Source organism: Notechis scutatus, chromosome 1 (genome assembly GCF_049901735.1).
Source record: "Notechis scutatus isolate UNSWTSFEM ecotype Mainland chromosome 1, rNotScu1.2, whole genome shotgun sequence".
Classification (NCBI taxonomy): domain Eukaryota; kingdom Metazoa; phylum Chordata; class Lepidosauria; order Squamata; family Elapidae; genus Notechis; species Notechis scutatus.
In genome coordinates this window covers 45,127,717-45,147,855 of record NC_142009.1, presented here as the reverse complement: position 1 = coordinate 45,147,855, position 20,139 = coordinate 45,127,717, and the positions used below count along the sequence as shown (strand labels likewise).

Sequence of the window (20,139 nt, the reverse complement as noted above, 5' to 3'; positions counted from 1 at the left end):
CGGTTCTGTCCACCTCTGTAGAACCGGTAGCTCTGAAGAGCAGCAGACATAGAACCAGTTCTATGTCTGCTGATGTTTTTGCCCACCCACCCACCTGGGCTGTTACCTGATCTTTATTTCCTGATCTTTCAACTTTAGCTGCCCTGCGAGGCACAGCTGCAGTTAAAAAAGCAAGAAAAGAGGGCTGTTTCAAAGGCTGCGTCTCTGCACACAGCATGCTGATGATGATTTACAGGCGCATGGCTCAACAGTGTGCAGGGAAGCTCGTAAATCCCGAACCGGTAGTTAACCCTGTCGTATCCCACCCCTGAGATCAGCCCATTTGCTCATGCTTGGGGTATGAGTTTGCTTAAAATATAAGAAAGTAGTACATAATATTCTAATCAGTATAGGTGGCAGCAAACTTTCCATTGGCAGTTTTAAATCAATTGGCAAAAACTTAAAAGGTAAAGTAAAGATAAAAAGTAAAATTCATTTTACTTAAGCTGTTCACAAATTGTTGAATATACTGATATGTCTTAAAACATAATATATAACTTACATATTATAGGTATTTATATAGTACTTATATATAGAACAATAAAAATAGGACTTATACAATGTCTTTATTTTGAACATCTAAATTATAAATTATGTCCAGTCATCTTAAGTTTCATAGTTATTGGTGAACTTAATATGAAAATACCTTTCCATGCTTTTATTATTTTATTAAATTTTTAAAAATCCTAGCTCTCAAACAACTTTTTGCCAAGGGGGACTAAGATTGTTTGAAAGGTGGCTTACTAGAAACCAGCACTTACAATTTTTAATAGTTTGTCAAATGTATTAAAGTTTTTAGAAATATCCTAGTTCAACTACTGATTCTGGGGTATTCAATCTTAAATAAGGACCATGGCAAGGCTGCAGAAGGTGCAACCCAGGAAAAATTGACAGAAGCTCTCAGGCAAGTGAGAGTTACTCATAGGGGAAACTACCGCCACCTTCTGGAAGACGTGCTCATTAATTACAGGCTAGCTAAAGTTCAGGGAGAAGAATGTTCTGCTGAATCAGCTACAACTTCAACTTCAGATGGATTAAATAATCAAGAGACAGACTCTGAAGCAAAATGTGAGCACCAGCTTGCTGAAACGCAGAGCCCCAATGAAGATTCAGAAATGAGTGATGAATAATATGATGAAATGATATGATGCCTTCATTTTCTTCATAGTTGCTGATTGTTTAGTTCTTATAATGTCTTACTTTCTCCATATTTGTTATGTCTTAGAAAGTTAATTTTTTTTTAATTTTTATATGTACTGGCTACATGCATAAGAGGCCTTCTGTGTATATAGGGCGTTCTTTCTGGGAACTTTAGCTATTATAAAATGTAGTTTTAACAGCATTGTCACTGCTTGCCTTCTGCCTATGTGGAAAAGAGCACCGCATCTGTGTTCTTAGATAATGGTCAAGAGATTTAATGAATTTAAATATCAGTGGTATTGTATTAGAGTTTGATATCTAAAAGGAATGTCACCTTGGCCATTGTGCTGGGGGCAGGGGAACCTAACTTAAAATTTTGGAGAAGCCTAAAATAGCCGTGTGAATCCATCATTTATAGTTTGTTGAATTATAACTCACTTTCCATGACTGACAATGATGTAGATATTGCACGTTTGTATTTGACTTGTGGATAATTCATGTCAAAGACACATTTGCCTGTTTTTAAGTTAAGGCATGTTAATTTTAGTCATTTAAGTTGTCCTGTGTTATGCTAGACTGTAGTTATGGACATTACAATTGTACCCAGTTTTCTAAATGTATCCAGGATGCACTTAATAGCACTATGTATCTAATGCCTAAAATGTACTGACAATTAGTGTTTATTAGTTATTGTTTACAATCAAATAAAAACATGTGGAATAATCTGAATGCATATTGACTTTCTTTAAATAATCATGGTACTTTAATTACCTTTATTGCTATTCTGTCCTAATATAGTAAATTCTATAAATAGAAACAAACAATTCCCCCCTCCCAATTTAGTGAATACTTTCTGCCTTAAGATTTTTTTCTTATTTCCTTATATTATGTATACAAACTGAAAAATATAGAAATGATAACTACCAAAATGTGAATTGATTTTTTATTAACCATATGAATATAATCCTACCTTCATTGTCATTTTTAAAATGTTTACTTTGTGGTAAAACAATTTCACCCCTCTTTCTGCAGCTTATTTTAACTAGCAAGCTAGCAGAAAACACAATCAAACTTGATTGGTCATAGGAATTACATTGGTTTAGGTGCTTTTTTTATTCTTTTGATCCTACCACTAAAATTACGAGGTTGGGAGAGTGGAACAATGAATGAATGAATGAATGAATGAATGAATGAATGAATGGCCAAGTGTGATTGGAATTTGTCTTGAGACTCAATAATGATTGAGTCTCTGAAAATGGAATCTAGTGTTGACTTCTTGATCATCTTTGCATGCTTTCTCAATGTAATAACTCAGAATAATATGGATATTAGTTTTTTTAAGATCAATATAGCACTAACAGTTTTCCTCTTCTTTTCCTGTAGGGTGCTGGCGATCTAGAAGATCCGTGGTAGCCTTACAGATCTACTAAAATGCTTTTGAATCTGAAAAAAAGGGGGAAAAACTTTTAATCAGTTTTCTTCAATACAAGGGAAAAATTCTGGTGGATTTCCAACATTTTGTGAAATGGGCAGAAAGAAATTATTAGGATTTTCCATCATTTGTTCATATTTGTGTTTTCTGATATTGCCACTCTTAGCATTGCCTATACTACAGTATTTTTACCAGCCTTGGGCATATTGGTTACATCAATATGGAGCCAGAGCCCTAAAAACCAAGGAATAATGCTTGGAGCACTTCACTAAATGTACATAAAGTACCATGGGATTGTAGTTGTACCCTGAAGACACTATGTTTAACAAAACTTACAATACGTGCACACCTGAGTGCAAATAATTGTAACAAGACACTTATTTCACCTTACCAAGATGGAAATCTTTTACAGCTCTGGGCTTTGGAAGTCATTCAGTTGGGCAATATGCTATAGGATGTATTTTTTTTTAATTTTTCCAGTTTTACCTGTATTACCAGACTGTTAGGATTTCCCTACAGTGTCCAAATTGTGATATGTTGCCTATTGCTTGCTTGAGACAAAGTGTATTTGGCAATAATATAAGGAGATTTTAGGCATCTAAACAAATACAAATTTTACGCATGTGTATAACACATCTTTAAACTCTTGCTATATCTTTTTAAACCAAACAACTTAATTTATGATTAGTTGTAATTTGCTTTGACATCTCACTCATTGCTACGAGTTTTTTTAAATGTTGAATATTTGCCTTTATTATAATGTAAATTGTGATTTTGTTCTAAATGTGGTTTTCTATAGTTTTTTTCCTTTGATTTCTATCAGCTTAAAAGAGAGGTCTTGTGTAATATGGGTATAATTTTTAATTGTTTGCATTATTTACAAAGTTCAAATTATCACTTTGAAATTACTATAAATACAGCTAAAATTATCTATTTTAAATCTAAGAAAATATTAGAGATATTTTCATGGGTTCAGTGACCTTTCATTTTATAAGCAATGGGCATGGTACAGAGTGGCCGTCATGTAAGGTACTTGAAGATTCTTAGTTTAATTCTATTTTTGCAATAACCTTATTTTTTTTCTTAATTCTTTTGAGTTGTGCATGTATTGAGTCAAGTTAATGCTGAAAGTGGAGAAGAGTATTTATCTAAAAAATAAATAAATAAAAGCTATTGGGGAGGGGAAATAATGAATGTATCCATCTGTACATGACTTACATGCTGTGGATGCCTTGTAAACATTTTCCTATTTGTTTAAACTGTGTTTCAAACGAGGATGTAATTGCCCTTGTGTGTAGTTTAAGCTAATGACAGTCATCAACTGGTTTTGTGTGAAATAAAATTCATGATATTTTTTTGTAACCTTCCTCCCCCTCCCCTTACCTACACTTGAGTGTAAATCCTTGTACACTCTTATAACCTGGTGCCTCTGGCCAGCTTTCCCAAACATTTGGTTATGTTTTTGTTTTGTTTTATTTTAAAGTTTTTTGGCAGTGGGGTGGTCTAGAAAGGATTATTGCCACAATATATTTTATTTATTCATTAGATTTTAGCCTCGTAAGTTAAACGGTGTTTTAAATGATGATGTTAACAGGTATTTGTCCTTATTGTTTTTTTGTTTCATTTTCCTTTGGAGGTTGTTAAAAGCTAGGGAACGAAGAATGCAACATGGTTTATTGTTCAGGCTGTCTGCTCTGGTCTAATCCTGTACTGATAGTACCTTCCCAGTATGATATTGTGATGTTTCATACAATACAGTGAACATAACCAACTTGTTATCTTCAATAAAGGATTGCTAAAATGGTGAGAGGCCCTATTTTGTGGGAAAATAAAGACAAAATTATTCAGTTCTTTAATAGGAAATTCCATATTGTATGTGTATTGTGATCATGATCTATAAAAAGTAATGAACTTGGGCCTTTATTACAATGCTTGGGTTCAAATGGCAACCATGCATCAGTAATGTACAGGTTGATAAACAAGATCAGTAATGCGCAAATAGATGTAGTTCATAAATTAAGATCTGTACATTGCATTGGATCAAAAACAGTTTAACAAGAATTGAATATGGATTGAATATTCAGAAGATTACAGGGCTTTATAACACATTGACGGAATTACTCAAAGTCGTACTAATTACAATTCTACTGAACAGTTCTGAAAAATGTGATATTCAAATTATTGAGTTAACCGTATTATTTCTAACAATAGGACTGAACAGTTTCTAATCGCGAAAAAAATAAACAAGAGAACTAAATTATCACTATTTCAGTGCATTACCCTTAGAAGCAGTATGGTTGACCAGATACTATTAACTGAGCTAGATCCATTTCATTTGCATCAACATGCAGTTTAAGATTTTTTATTGCATGTCAAAACTAGTCTTTTTATGCCTAATGAATATCATAGAAACCAGAGTTTACACTGCCATATCTAAGAATGTAAACTTGTTCCTTTTCCAGTTAAAAATTTCAAAAGTATAGAATAATAATAAATGCGTTATAAGTATTCATGCCAGAATGAGAAATCTAGATTACTAGTCACGAGATTCCTGTACTGAAGGAGATATTATCATATTTATCAGTTTCCCCTCTCCTTGGGTCCGCTCCCACTTGTGAGGGGTCAGGCAATGCTTCAAAATATAAAAGGTGATAAAGCCAAGGGCTGAAAGTAGTGGGAATCTGGAACCTTCCCTGTCTCCAGTAGGATTTTTTTTGCTAAATCTAATTTCCATGCGTGGGAAGAGCCTGTCCATTCACTAAAGAAATGCTACAGATCCAAACCATTAGATAAGGACAGGTGGTGCCACTGCAGAAGAGTTAACCTATTCACTAAGATGTCCTGCTTCAAACAGTCACTCTATTGAAAGCTTTATTGCCAGAATCTTGTCGATCAAGTCAATGAGGAAATGTGTAAAATGAAGTGCAGCCAAAACTGTTTAATAAAGCAGTTACTATAACAATAATTTGATGCTGTCTGCAATTTAATGTAGGAATTAAATCTGTCAAATATATTTATAATAGACTCATACTAATTGCCCTGAAACAACACTGTTTAAATTAATAGCTACTTTGCTATTTCATGTAAAGTACCGACTTAATTGAAATACACCCTGCAAGAGGCTTTGACTCAAGTTTTATGCATTAGATGAGAAAAGGTGGGCTTTATTTTACAGCAGTAGTCCCAGCTAATCCCAACAAAGTTCTGCCAGCCATAATGGCATGTATGTTCGTCTTACTGGTAGACTATTGAAAGCTGATCTTAAGCTACATCTTAGCTTACTTCCAAAATAAGCCTTTCTACTTAATGCCTGTTACTACAACTGCCAGCTGAATTGGTTTTAAGCTACTAGTAACATGCTGAAGAGACTCCAGGGACTGATGATTCCCGTCAATAGGAATCAATGTAACAAAATAACTTGATTATGTAGTCCGCTGTTGTACGTATTTTATTTAAAAGTTAACCAAAAAATCCTTAGAACACTAAATTTGGTTTTCATGCTAACTAAAGGTGTAATTTTGATGAACTTGCAAGCTCTGCAAACCCACTTAGAAATTCAGATGATCTATGCAGAAAAGGTGTGTAGCATCTGGTATAAGATTGGTGGGTTGTTCTTTCAATACCAGTGTAAGTAGTTTCCTTTTCTTTATATTAATAAAAACCACAAAGATTTATGTGACAAACTGTTGGCTATTCGATTGATTTCAGGTGGTTTAGATTTCAAATATCCATCATATAGTACTGGATAAAGTGAAACATTTGCCATTCTGGCTATTAGGTTCCTGGCTTACCTGTCGCGTGATTTGTTTTAGGTTTTGATAGTGATAGAAAAAAACAAACCTGATCAGATCAATAAATATTTGGGTTTTTTCATTTAAAAGTTGCCATATAACTTTTATACTGAAGACTTGTAAGAGAGATCATAGGAGGAGATTGAAGCTAGATCTACTTTATATTCAATCAAGTTAACGCAATAAGATTTTTTATGGATTCTAAATAGATGAGGTGGAGATCTGTAAATGGCAGATGTATGTAAGATTTTGACTGAATAGGATTCGTTTTGGCATTGTAAAGAACTTAATCTGTTACCAACATTACTCTCTGGCACTATAGCTTCCTCATGTTTTACAGCTGCTTTCTTGTGCTCTTTATGGTCTGTAAATATCACTTCAACATCTAGTCCAGCTTTCTCCAAGCAATCAACTTTTGGATGTGTTTGATTACAATTCCTTTCCCCTCAGCCAAAGCAACCATTATGATGTTGTGAACTTAGTCCAAAACATTCAGGCAATTCCAATTGGGGAAGACTGATCTTTTAAAGATCCTGTTTACATAGAAAACCATGTAACCTCCATTTGATGAAGCTGTAACATTCTATGTTGCCTGGGATGTCTGTAAATGTGTGAATCTGGTGCATGTCAATCTGTTCATAAGTATAAACATACTGTTTGTATCATAATTGTTCTTGTTTTTTATTTGTGGTATTGAATTTACACTTGGAGTATTTTAAAAAATCAATTCTAAAAATAGAACAGAATACTCATTCCATTTAATGTTCTGTTTGAATCGTGCACATGGTATGTATTGCCAAAGGAATAGCAGCACCAATATTTCTTTCAATATTGTTGTTAGTGGCATAAATGATGACACTGCATGAATCCTAAATGCCTGCTAAACGTACGGCAAGCTAATGGCTCTGAAAAAACATGATACTGAAATTTGTTTTTCTGCTCCTTGCATGTAATATAAATGATAATGCTTTCATATTCTTATTGCTGGAAACCATTATTTCTTCCTTTATCAATTCACAAAAGTCCATGAAAATGATTACTAAATTGATGAAGTTTTAGCTTATCTGATAATTAGGTAGATGCAAACAAAGATGCTTTAACTAACGTATTCTGAGCAGCTGAAACATTTAGAGACTTTGTAAACACTTAACTAAAGTGGCAGCTCATCATCAGCTCATTGCTATCCATGTAGTTATACTCAAAGGTTATTCCAAGTACTTGGTCTAATGATCAGGATTGGAAGAGAGTCATTTGCACACATCACACAAACACAAAAGAAAAGGGCAAGAGTTGATAGATGTACAATGTCTACAGACTTATTGTCCCATTTAATTAGAATGTAACTATATCTGATTTATTGGGTTTGGCCAGTAGAGGATGGTATCATAGAAACTCCCCACTTTGGGCTTTTTCATATAAAACGTCTTCTGTAGCCAGATCTGTGAGTTATTCCCAAAGATCAGAAGAATGGCCAGTCTCCGGCCATGTAGGTAGAGGGCCTTGTTTTACATAGTTTTATTACACTGGGTAGAACCTAATGTTTCTGAATGGAGTTTACAGACCCTGCTCTGTGGAGCTTTTTATTTGCTTTTATTCTTAAAATGTTAATCTCTGCTTTAAGATGCTATTATATTGAACACCCAAATGGTAAGAGATTACCACCTATTGTGTGATGTATCTATTTTACCTATACAGCTCCAGCTGGTCACTTCAAAATCTTCAACTGTGTTTTCTAGATAAATAAAGATAAATAAAACAATGAAATGATTGTAGAACAGAAAACAACTGGGCACTCAATTAGATATGCTGAATTTTACCTCACAATTCACCTTCTGGTACAGAATATGTGGAGGTATCAGTCTGGAGAAAAATCGCTCTGCTGGATTTGGTGGACATCTGGTAGCAAGAGCTCTGCAATGTAATGAACAACTCTTGGTCTGAGGCCAAATTGGTGGCTAAGGTGGAAAAAGTTCTGAGGGGGGCAAAACCTTGAGGCAGCTAAGCTCAGCCTGAGGTGGCTTCAAGAAAACCTCCGTCAGTTTTAAGGTGTGGAAATCATCCAAGTCCAAATCAGCAAAAGCAGAGGAAAAGCATTCTGCTGTAGCTGAGTTACAGAGGCTCAGCTGGGATGGAAAAATCTGATTGAGAAGAAGTGACAACCTGTTTACTAGGAAAATTATTAATTAAGAATAGTAATCATACCTATGATATCTAACTACAGTTAAATTTTTCTAGTTCAATATGAAAGAATATTCCCTAAATAGCCACTGGTTATTATAGAGTTCATCTTTAATGGCGGCCACAGTTTATTTTGATGACAGTTATTCAACTATGTGGAGGAATTATTAATTATACATGCATCCCCATGTGTCTTAGTAGAATGGTGCTTAATGTGCTTTTCTTGTTTAGTTACCTGATTTATATATGCACCATTTCTAACAAGTAACTCAGGATGGCTTTCAAAAAATAAGGCAGAACACCACAATAAGCCACTTCATTCAGCAAAAAAACTGAAAACAAATCATACAAAATATGAAACTTCATTGGAAGATGTTTCACAGAGGAAACTCGTAAGTTTACCAAGGTAAAGAAATGCAGCTTCTGGATTTCTTTCCAGTTCTTCTGGCAACAGCCAGAGGACTTTGTATGTGCCCTGGGAAACTCAGGATGGGCTGTGCATGTGCTGCTCTGAGTCACATGATGGGCTGCCCAGCTGCTTGTGGGGGATATTTTTCTTGATATTTCCCTGAGACTGACCCATGTTCAAACCTGCTTTGAAGCATCACCCACTGCTGACAATTGGCCCTGTTTTCTCCAGGTTGTCTAGAACTGGGCTCTTCAAGTTATCTAGAAGAATCCCAGCTCTCTTCTGACAAGTTCTGTTTTTTGTTTATTGGGAAGAAAATGAGTTAATGTTAATTCATTCACTCAGGAATTAACCGTACATTTTATGTTGCTCTGTATTTCTTCCACCATTCTATCATTTTATTTCTGGAAACCTGGATGTAACACCAAATCTGGTAACACTTTCCATTTTAGCTGCAGAATGCCCCTTTTTTGCAAAACATCGGTGAATCTAGAGCCAGTATGATGGTGTGGTTAAGGCATCAGGCTAATAACTAGGAGTTACAGTCCCGCTTTAGGCACAAAGCCATCTGAGTGATCTTAGTCACTTTCTGTCAAAATTATGGGACTTGTCCAGGCAGTCTCCAAAAAACAAAATTGAATGGAAGAAAAAAAGGAAAAACACTTGTTTCATTCAGGATACTGTTGCCTGCAGCCTGAAATAATATAACCCAGGGGTCCCCAACCACCGGGCCGCGGACCGGTACCGGGCCGTGGAGCACTCTTTACCGGGCCGCAAAGAAAAAAAAATTTAAAAAAATGGCGGCTTTCTTCGCCTTCGGTGAATGCTGCTGGGATCGGGATCAAGGACACAAATGAAAGAAGGGGAGGGAGGAAGCAACCGAAGCCTGTCCTGCTCTCTGGCTCAGCTCTCTCAGTCGCTTTCTCGCTCCTCCACCAGCACAGGAAGAAACTGCTTCAAAGAAGCCGGGGGGTGGGGTGGCTTTTCCTGTCGCCGCAGCTTCCCGAGGCGCCCGTTTCACCCCACCCCGCCCGCCCGCCCGCTCGCGGTTCAATCCACAGTGCTCCGTTCTGCCTGCCTGCCTGTCTGGTTGTTTGGGAGCAGCTTGGCTGAGAATAATAACTATTCGCCTCTTTTTATCAGCGAAGCTGCTCCGAAACGAAGAAGGCAGGCAGGCAGGCAGGTAGAACGGAGCACTGTGGATTGAACCGCTGGCGGGCGGGCGGGCGGGTGGGGTGAAACGGGCGCTCGGGAAGCTGTGGCGACAGGAAAGCCACCCCACCCCCCACCCCGGCTTCTTTGAAGCAGTTTCTTCCTGGGCTGCTGTAGGAGCGATAGAGTGACTGAGAGAGGAACGAGGCAGACACCTGAGGGAGGGAGGGAGGCAGACACCTGAGGGATGGGGCTGAGGGAGGCAGGACCAAGGCGCTCCCTGAACTTGGTGGTTTGCTGGCAGACGTTTTATTACCCGACTAGGTAACAACATCAGATGTTACCTAGTCAGGTAATGAAACGTCTGCAAGCAAACTACCAAAGTCGGATTCTCTCTCCTCCCCCCCCCCCCCCCCCCCGGTCCTTGAAAAAATGTTTCTGCTTGAAACCGGTCCCTGGTACAAAAAAGGTTGGGGACCACTGATATAACCCATTTTGCAATCTCTTCTTCATTCTACTGTCATGAATATAAATCAAATTTTAGTCTATCCTTCTGTAGGACTCGCAGGGAAAACCAGATAGAAATCACAACCAGATGAACTAATTCTACTTTATAGTAAAGTCATGGAATCTTGCAAGTCAGAAAGTCAATTCTCCCCCACCCAGGCAATTGTCTCCTTTACAGCCTGAGAAATGAGAGCGGGTCAGTTCTGGGCTTCTTGCTCCAACCACTATTCAGCTGCCAGCTAAACTTTCTCTTTAACAGTTGAGAGTATCTCATGGCCCAGTCTTCTAATGTCTTTCTCTCATACCATTATACCTACAAAAGTGCATTTGTCAAGAAAACTAACCTGTGACTCATTTGGAAAGTAAATGCAGCTGTAAATGAGTCATGGACAAGTTTTCTTGACAACAAAATGGGAATGGCTTTTTATGGCATCTCAGATGAACTTTTATGCTACCCATAAAATGTAATATATCAGCTAACACAGAACACTCAAAGTATTCAGACCCCCTTTTGTCAAATTTGTTATTTTCCAGCATGATTCTACAGTTGTTAAAATTCATTTATTTCTTAATCTGCACTCAGTACCCCATGGTAACAAAGTGAAAGTAGAATTTTAGAAATGTCTGTAAATTTATTAAAAAGAAAAAACTGAAATAATCACATTGCCTTGAGTATTCAGACCCTTTGCAATGGCCCCGTGGGCCAGATCCAGCCCATAGGGTCACCCTAAAAACAGCAAAGGACTGGACTGGTGTGGTCCTCCAAGCCTCCGTTTTTGCTGGCAGGAAGCTACAGGATGTTGAGCTGGCCACGCCCACCCCAACCATGCACACCCCCTGAGGTCAAACACAACCCTGATGCGGCCCTCAATGAAATCGAGTTTGACACCCCTGCTTTGCAACAACACTTGGTGCTTCCCATTTCTGTTTATCATTGCTGATATATTTCCACACCTTGATTGAAGCCTGCCTGTGGTAAATTAAATCAGCATCACAGCTGACAATGCATACTGTAGCAGAGCGAAAGCCATAAGGTCAAAGAAACTGCAGAGCTCAGAGGCAGGATTATTGTAAGTCACAGATCAGGGGAAGGCTACAATAAAATTCATGGTTCCTAACAGTACAGTGACTTTCATAATTCTCAAATAGAAGAAGTTTGGCACAACCAGGAATCTTCTAAGAGCTGGTCACCCTGATAAACTCAGCAACTGAGGGCTAAGGGCAGGGGTGGGATGCTACTGGTTCGGCCCGGTTCTATAGAACCTGTAGCTGCGAAGAGCAGCTGACACCTAACTGGTTCGGTGTTTTGCCCACCCGTCTGCCCAGGCTCTAGGCTGTCCTTTATTCACTGCTTTTCCCTCCTCAGCTGCTCTGCGCGGCACAGCTGAGGTTGAAAAAGCAGGAAACAAGGATTTTCAAACGCACTGATGATTTCTTGCAAACACTGCACACATGATTGTCCCCAGTTCAGAGAACTGGCAAATCACTCCACTGGCTAGCCCTGTTCCTCCCCACCCACTTGTTCCTTACCTGGCATGCGAGCCATCCAACTTGCCTAGTTTGGTAAGTTGCTATTTTTCCTCCCCCCCCCCCAACCAACAGCTGTTCTGCTCTGCCAGGAGATTTAGATTAGCTAGAAAGCAGGAAATCCTTGGATTTCTTGCTTTCTAGCTAATCTAAAAGCAGAGCCGAACCTTCCTTAGGACCGAAGCTTTTCAATGCAGACTCGGGTAGCCAATTGCAGATAGATAGATCTCTAAGTGAATCTGATTCTGTGAGAAACTCAACCTGCCTGCCTGCTTTGCCTGCTTTGGGGTAAAAGTTGCTCTTTTTTTAATAAAAAATTCAATATTTACAGACATGGTGTGTTGTGAGTTAATTTTGTGAGTTTGCTTGCAAGCAAATTTTATGTGACAGACTCAGGTATCTGATTGCAGATAGATAGATCTCTGACTGAATCAGTGATTCTGTGAGCAACTCAGTCTGCCTGCCTGCTTTGCCTGCTTTCGGGTAAAAGTTGCTCTCTTTTAATAAAAAAAATCAATATTTACATAAATATTTATAATATTTACATTCAAGCCATGCCCACCCAGTCAAGCCGCCCCCCACAAATTAGGTCACACCCACAGAACCGGTTGTTAAGAAATTTGAATTCCATCCCTGGAGAAAGGCCTTAGTAACCCTGATGGTCACTCTGACCGAGGCTCCAGAGATCCTATGTGGAGATGGGATAGAGATCCAGAAGGACAACCATCACTGCAGCCCTCTACCGATCTGGGCTTTATGGCAGAGTGCATAGACGGAAGCCTCTCCTCAGTGCAAAACAAATGAAAGCTCCCTTGAAATTTAAAACAAAGAAACAAACCACCTGAAGAACTCTCAGATTGTGAGGAACAAGATTCTCTGGTCTGATGAAACCAAGACTGAACTATTTGACGTCAAATCTAAAAGTTGTGTCTGGAAGAAATCAGGCATCGCTCATCACCTCCCAATATCATCCCAACAATGAAGTGTGGTGGCAGCATCATTCTGTGTGGGTGTTTTTCAGCAGCAGGAACTGGGAGACTGGTCAGGGTTGAGGGAAAGCTGAAAAGGTAAAGGGTGATATTGCAGTTCTGAACTTCAAATATGCATTTCCATGCAAGCCACAAGCTAGGCCACTTTCTGAATGTCTTAACCAATTTAAGACATTCAGGAGTACAAGTAGTCCTCACCTTACAACCACAATTGGGAATGGAATTTCCATTGGTTAGTGGTAGAGTCATAAAGTAAGAATCATTGATCACGTTGCTTAATGATGGCAATCCCATCAACCAAGAATCATGGATTGTTAAGTGAGAACCTATCCCAATCCATTCTGGTCCCTTCTATCCTTAAGCCGAGTAAGGTAAGGGACTACCTCCAACTAACCCTATTCTATCTCTCTCTCTCTCTCTCTCTCTCTCTCACACACACACACACACACACACACACACACACACACCTCTGCTCTTTGACTATCCTTCATCCTGTCTTGTGGGGTGACAACCAGCCTCAGAACTGTGCAGCGTAAGGGCTGCTTGAATGCCCTGGGAGGTCACAGTTAGCCCACCCTATCTCAGGTTTAGTTGCTCTCCCTAGCCAGCTGATCTTTGCCTTCTTGCTCCCATTGCTGACAAGGCATGCCAACCTGACTGCTGGGCTGTGTTGGGGTACGCTACATTAAGAGAGAAAAGAAAGGAAAAAGACAAAAAGGAAAGAAAGCCTTAAGCCACTCCTGTGTCAGAATGCCCATTTGCATTGAGCTCCTGGGCCAGGCCAGGCAGGCATACCATGTTCCAAGAGATTTTTCCAAGGGGGCATTTTGGCACACTTGCTCTGGAGCAATTTTTTGGCTTGCTTTTTCATTGTTTGCAGCCCAGCCCAGCAGCCAGGCTAGGCACATCTCTTCAGCAGCAAGACCAAGAAGTCATTGAAGGTCAACTTGGTCAACAGTGCAGGCTGGCAGGGAGCCAAAAGTCCATAGATAAGATGAGATAGGTGTAGCTTCCAATCGGTCCATCTATCCGAGTTAACCAACTAAAAACCAATCAATTCTATTTCGGCTTGTCAACCCGTTTGGTTAGTTTATGGTTCAGGGAATCAGTGTGAATATAAGAAATTGTCTTAAACAACCATGGATAAGTTTAACCAAGGGCAAACACAACCACAGCTGTCTGGAATGCCAAGCAAAGCTCTTCAATTCTTGCTACAATGATCTTTCCAATTGTAGGTGCCAGGTATCTTCTCCATGCAAACACTATTCTGTAAAACTGATTTAGAAATCGAGGGTCCTCGGTGCTCTTTGAGCTTCATTATTTTCTTGCAGACATTTCATTACACAAACCAGCTACAATCCTTGTCACAAATGTCCAAACTACTGGCTCTTGAATCCCGTTTTATGGAACCCTGGTCAGGCCAAGATGAATAAAAGACCTTTGCTGCATCAGACCTACTTAGTTGGGTTTCTTTTTTAACTCCAAGAAATCTGTATGTTCAACATGCGAACAAAAGCCCTTTATTTCTGGTGATTTTGTTTTGTTGCTCATGACAAGTTTTAAGGGATTAGGGAAGAAATACAATGAAGCTCAAAATCAAGAATGAACTCAAAAACCCATTTTTTTTAATTTAGCAGTTGTATTTATATAAAATGTGGACATTTTCTGTAATGTAGGAGATCTTATGGACACTCCAGTTGGAAGCTAAAATCTGTTTGGTTTACTTTTGCTAGAAAAGTGAACTGAAGCCAAGAGACAGTTTCTCCCTTGCCTTCCCAGCTGTATGGAATCATCTCCCCCAAGAAACTAGACCTGCTCCTTCAGTTATGGTGTTCCAGAAAAGATGGAGCTTTTCCAAAAAGTATTGAATATATAATTGTCACCATTGTTTTATTTTAGATACTTATTTATTGATGTTAACTATTCTTGCTTGGATTATGTTGGGGATTTATGACTGTTACAGCTGGAATATAACATCTTATTTTTACAGAAGACATTTTAATTTTTTTATATTTAGTCTTATAGATGGTGTGTTTTTTTGTACTATTATAATATGCCAGGAGTCCTTAGTTGATTTCCCCAATTATAAGTATAATTCATAAATGAAGATTCAGAAAATTTTAAATGATAGTTACATACACATACAAACAAACATACTGTCACCAAAATAGCATAAAATATGGTTGTCTCCATTTTTAGTGATTGTAATAATATCTCTTGCGGACTTAAATCTTAAAGGTATAAGCCAAGTGAGCCAACCAAATCTAGAGCAAGTGGAAAAGCTGCTGGAAGAAGACATAGTTTCATAGGGAGAGACAACTTGGAGGGGAAAAAGTAAAAACAAATATTGTTTAATTGGATCCACTTTTTTGTGTATTTAAATCAAGTACTGTAGCCATAATGGAGTTAGTTGCTGTTATGTATCTAATACTGTCAATGTAACAGACATAGTGCAGGTTAACCAACTCGTGTAATAATCAAATTAACTCAAATCTATGCCCCAGATATGGCAGGTTCCTGAATATAACAACAAAAGTTCAATGTACATCAATACGGTGATGCACATATAGGACTCTATTATGACGGACAAAGAATTTACAGGCTAGTAGTCACGATTTCTGTGTTCCTTTCCAAACCTGGCTGCAAAAGTTGCTTGTGTCAAAGGTTTAGGCATCCCTGGACAAATTCTATGTTTCAGTGAATTCCTGAATGAACAAAAACTGACACAACCAATACATTTTTCTGCAAATCTGAATGCACATTACTATTTACGTGCAGCTGTTTATGGATTCAAGATAAGAAACTGAATATAGGAAGTATGAAAGGTTGAAGGGCGATTACAACTGTTGCAGTCTGCACAGCGGTGTGCCTGTCTGTCCTCTGGAGTGAAGTTCTTCAAAAGATCTGGGTGATTCCCAGCCTAACAGCCTTTAGAAAGCCTGGAAGACTTGATTCTTGATTCCCCTTGCAAGTTTTATTGTTGATCAGATTTGCCATCTTGTTTACATATTATTTTTCCCTTTGGGGAAAAATATCTTGGACAGGCTTGGTGAAAACTGAAATTTTAGATTTTTCTTTTTAAAGATTTACAAAATCAGGTGAACTTGGGATGTAGCTGTATTTACAGATTCATTGTTCTTTTCTTCATGTGTTTAATTGTAATGTTTTTTCCTTCCCTTTGGTGATTGTTTGTGGTTTTTTTATTTATGTATGTTAGTTTGAAAATGGATTAATAAAAATGGATTTTTTAATTAATGGATTTTTTAAAAAAATCTTCATTAGTTTCAGTGAAGTAAATCAGCTTTGACTTTGTGCCAACTTTATCTCCTTTTAGGTGTTTAGTCTAATTTTAACGTAAGACGTTACATTACCTAATCTTGTGTTGACCACCCAGGGTCATTTTGAACTGGGCAGCCTTATAAATTTATAAATAAATTCAGTCATCTAGTAGTTAAAAATTAAGTAGCCTTGGTTGAAATGGAATGGATTTATTATATATATAAAAAATAAATTAAAAATTAAAAAAATAAAGTAGCCTTTTAAATTCAGTTGCACTTTCAATGGATTAACATGATGTTACTGCCATGGCAGGAAACTTGCCTATGGAACATCTTCCCAACATCAAAGGGTTAAGGGGCAAAGATCCATTTCTGAAAAGAAAAACTATCACCTTTTCTGAAACCCTGCAATTTTTTTCCTTTGAAGTCCATTTAGATCTTTGTTCTCTTGCAACATTTTACCAGGCTATAAAGAAAAGACTTTTGTTCAAAGGAGTTGGAGCACTTGATGCTCTTTAATCTTAGTCAGACTTTGGACTGGTTGGTCAGGTTTATTTATAAACCAGGGACAAATGACAAGAATGTACTTCACTGATTGAAGGTATTCAACCCACTTCTCAGCTGCAGGAGACTAGAGGAGGCAGCCCTGAACAAAAGGAATGGCTGAAGAAAATACAGTCATCTGTCTTGAGCTGAAAGGGAAAGAAGGCTTGGACAACAGTGCCTTTCTTCAGGGTGAGGAGCTAGATCTCAAAGAAGCAGCTGAGGAAAGGTCACCAAAGGCTGGTCCTCACATCATGGAAGCAGAAGCACAGGAAGGATTAACTCCGCAGCCTTACGCAGGAATGCCCAAGGAGGTGCTCCTTCAGTACTCCACACAGGCACGCTACAGGATTACCAGAGAAATACTCTTCTGGTTGATCATTGCAGCTTCACTGGTGCTTGTGGCAGCTACGGTCACAATTATTGCCATGTCCCCCAAATGCCTTCATTGGTGGCAAGCCAGCTCCATTTATCAGATCTATCCACGGTCATTTAAAGACAGTGACAAAGATGGGAATGGTGATCTCAGAGGTGGGTACATCCAAACTGTTTGAGGGATGGCAGCCTTGCCATATTGTAAGTTTTTAAAAGGAACTGAGTTTTAAAGCTCTTTTTGTCTGACGATCTAGTCAAATTCCCTATTTGGAGAGGGAAAGAAGTTCTATCGTAAGAAATTTTGCTCAAAACGGTGCCTTTAAAAGAAAGGTCCAAAGCCTCCCAAAGGCTTGAGGGTGATTCCAAAGATTCCCAAGTTTATTATCAAATTGTAAGTTTTATGATGAGAAGGGGGAAATTACTAGCATGTAACAGGAGCACAGTCCTTGTATTTAATGCTAATTCAATACAAATGTAAATGAAATGAAATCAAATTAATTTTTTGTCTGGGGCCCATCTGTTAATTTTGTGAAAAGCAACTTCCACCAAAACATCTGAAAACTAAATATGGATCTCAGCGCAGGAAAGTTGTGCATTCTTGCTTTCAAATAAAAGTTAATTGGAAATACTTTTAAAAAATATTTGTCTTAAGATTGATAACCAAGTAATTTTCAGATTCTCAAGTGCTATGGGTCTATTACTTGGAACCCTGACAGCTAGCTTGAAAACAGTATAGAAATCTTACAGGTCATGTGTTCAAAACATAGGTTTCTCCATTACAGAACTGTATTTCCCAGCATCCTTCATTACTGGCCAAAACCCTTGGAAGGTGCTGGGAGTTGTGGCTCAGCAATATCTTGAAGTTGCCTATTGTGTAATGTTGCACTAATCCCTTGAGCATTTAGGGCATCCCACTTCTTGTTTCAGTTCATATCCAGTAAACAAATGTCAGTTAGTGCTAGAATAAGTCAATTACCTTAAGATTAATCTTACATTTTATGTAAGTGTGCAGAGGAAAATAACCCAAAGCAATATATAACAGTGGGTGAGATATATAGGCAGAGTATGGGAAGGCTCAAAGAACCTGAAGTAATGACACAGTGTAGTATCTATTGCCACATTTCACTAGAGAACATTGAGAAGGTGCGATATCCTTTAAGAATCTCTTTCAACTTAGTTCACTTGACAATGCAAGGTGGATTACAGTAAAAACAGCTGCTGGTAAATATTGATCAGTACCACCACTATAGAAATTGGCAGGGGTGGTTTCCTCAAGTTGTTTTAACTTTTCCATTCAGTATTTCTAAGCAATCTGAACCACTGTTACATCTTCTTTCCTTACAGAATTATTTTTGTTATTATAATTTATTTTCAGAATTAAGTAGTAGTAAGAACAATACTAACTTCATACATGTTAAACTGAAATGTGGTTACTTTGTGGTTTGATGTATGAATGTAACCAAACAATAGAGGTTATTTAGTGTTCTGTAAGCCATGACACAATCTGAGAATCTAATTCCTAGTCTAATTGCATCTTCCATCAGTAATGATTCAGTTTTTTAGAAGATTTTTGACTTGATATTTACAGTATTGTTCCACTTTTGTTTTCATTAGGTATCCAGGAAAAACTAGATCATATACAGTATCTTAATATAAAAACAGTCTGGATCACATCTTTTTATAAATCAGCTATAAAAGACTCTGGATATGGAATAGAGGATTTTCAAGACATAGATCCAGTCTTTGGAAGCATGAAGGATTTTGAAGATCTGGTTGCAGCAATCCATGATAAAGGTTGGCTTTTTTGTTAAGAAAGAAGTACCATTTTCTATTCTTTTACACCTAACTGTATGTAAAGTTGACTACACTCGGTTCGTCTTGCCTCACTTCAAAAATCCTAAACTGGGTTCCATTCAATTAGTGCTTGGAAAAATAACTTGGAATGCGAAGAGTGAAAAGTTTTACTTTTAAGTAGCAAATCATTTCCATAACATTTCATGGATGTGTTCATATGATCATTAGGCATAGAGTTTGACTCAGAGGAGACTTCTTTATTGTTTAAACAGTTTAGAGTTCAACCTGAGCAATTTTTGATGTTGTTTTTCTGTGAAGGGAAAAGGTAAAGATTCTCTTCGGTCAAGTTCATGCACAGGTCCATGTAATATTTTTAGCAAAAATGCAGAAGCGATGCTCTTTTCCCAGTTTTAGGCAACATTAAGGGTTTTCTCCCATTTAAATATTATCCAGCTTCAGTCTTGCTTCGCTTTTTCAAGATCAGCCAAGATTTGATCAACACTATAACTTATGATATAGGATTGGATGCAAAAAGCCCATATTGTGAGTAGGAAAGGCTCCTATTGGCATAAAGATTATTATCTGCCTTAACCATATTTTAAAAAAAATATTTGCAGTGCCCACATTCTGCCATTCTAAAAAATCTTTTTTTGCAGAAGGGTGGAGTAATGAAAGGCCTATTGTATTAGCATGTTAAACTGCAAGAATTAATTATAATTAATTCCAGTTCTCCCCAGGACTAGTACCATAACAAATACTTTTGAGAGGGATGCTTACAATTTTTACACCATTTACCATTTAGCCTTATTTCTAATCTCAAATTTCTTCAGGTCCTTCACATGGGTTGTTTCAGTAATCTCTGCAGCACACATGTATAATTGTTGATCTCAATTTGCTATTATGCACCTATGCTTTTAAAATCACAGTGCATGTGTATATTGTTCGGCTCTTTGACGTACAATTCTTTGCATCTTTGAATTGAAAG

At 37.8% G+C, this 20,139-nt stretch overlaps 2 protein-coding genes across 6 annotated transcripts in view; both read left to right on the top strand.

The window, feature by feature from the left end:
- The window catches only part of PPM1B (protein phosphatase, Mg2+/Mn2+ dependent 1B), an 89,041-nt gene extending 84,626 nt beyond the window's left edge, over positions 1-4,415 (top strand). For 3 of the 5 annotated variants that reach the window (XM_087962890.1, XM_087962885.1, XM_026683483.2), the window contains exon 7: positions 2,563-4,415. In XM_087962890.1, the coding sequence (XP_087819016.1) occupies positions 2,563-2,592 (30 nt within the window). In that variant the 3' untranslated portion in view covers positions 2,593-4,415. Of the gene's footprint in view, positions 1-887; positions 1,909-2,562 lie in introns of those variants that run through there. The other 2 variants (XM_026683474.2, XM_026683467.2) reach the window with 1 other exon arrangement.
- A 12,615-nt stretch (positions 4,416-17,030) lies between these two features.
- SLC3A1 (solute carrier family 3 member 1) overlaps positions 17,031-20,139 on the top strand; it is a 33,115-nt gene continuing 30,006 nt past the window's right edge. The window contains exons 1-2 of the mRNA XM_026683511.2: positions 17,031-17,516; positions 18,975-19,154. Of these exons, the coding sequence (XP_026539296.2) occupies positions 17,102-17,516; positions 18,975-19,154 (595 nt within the window). The 5' untranslated portion in view covers positions 17,031-17,101. The remainder of the gene's footprint in view (positions 17,517-18,974; positions 19,155-20,139) is intronic.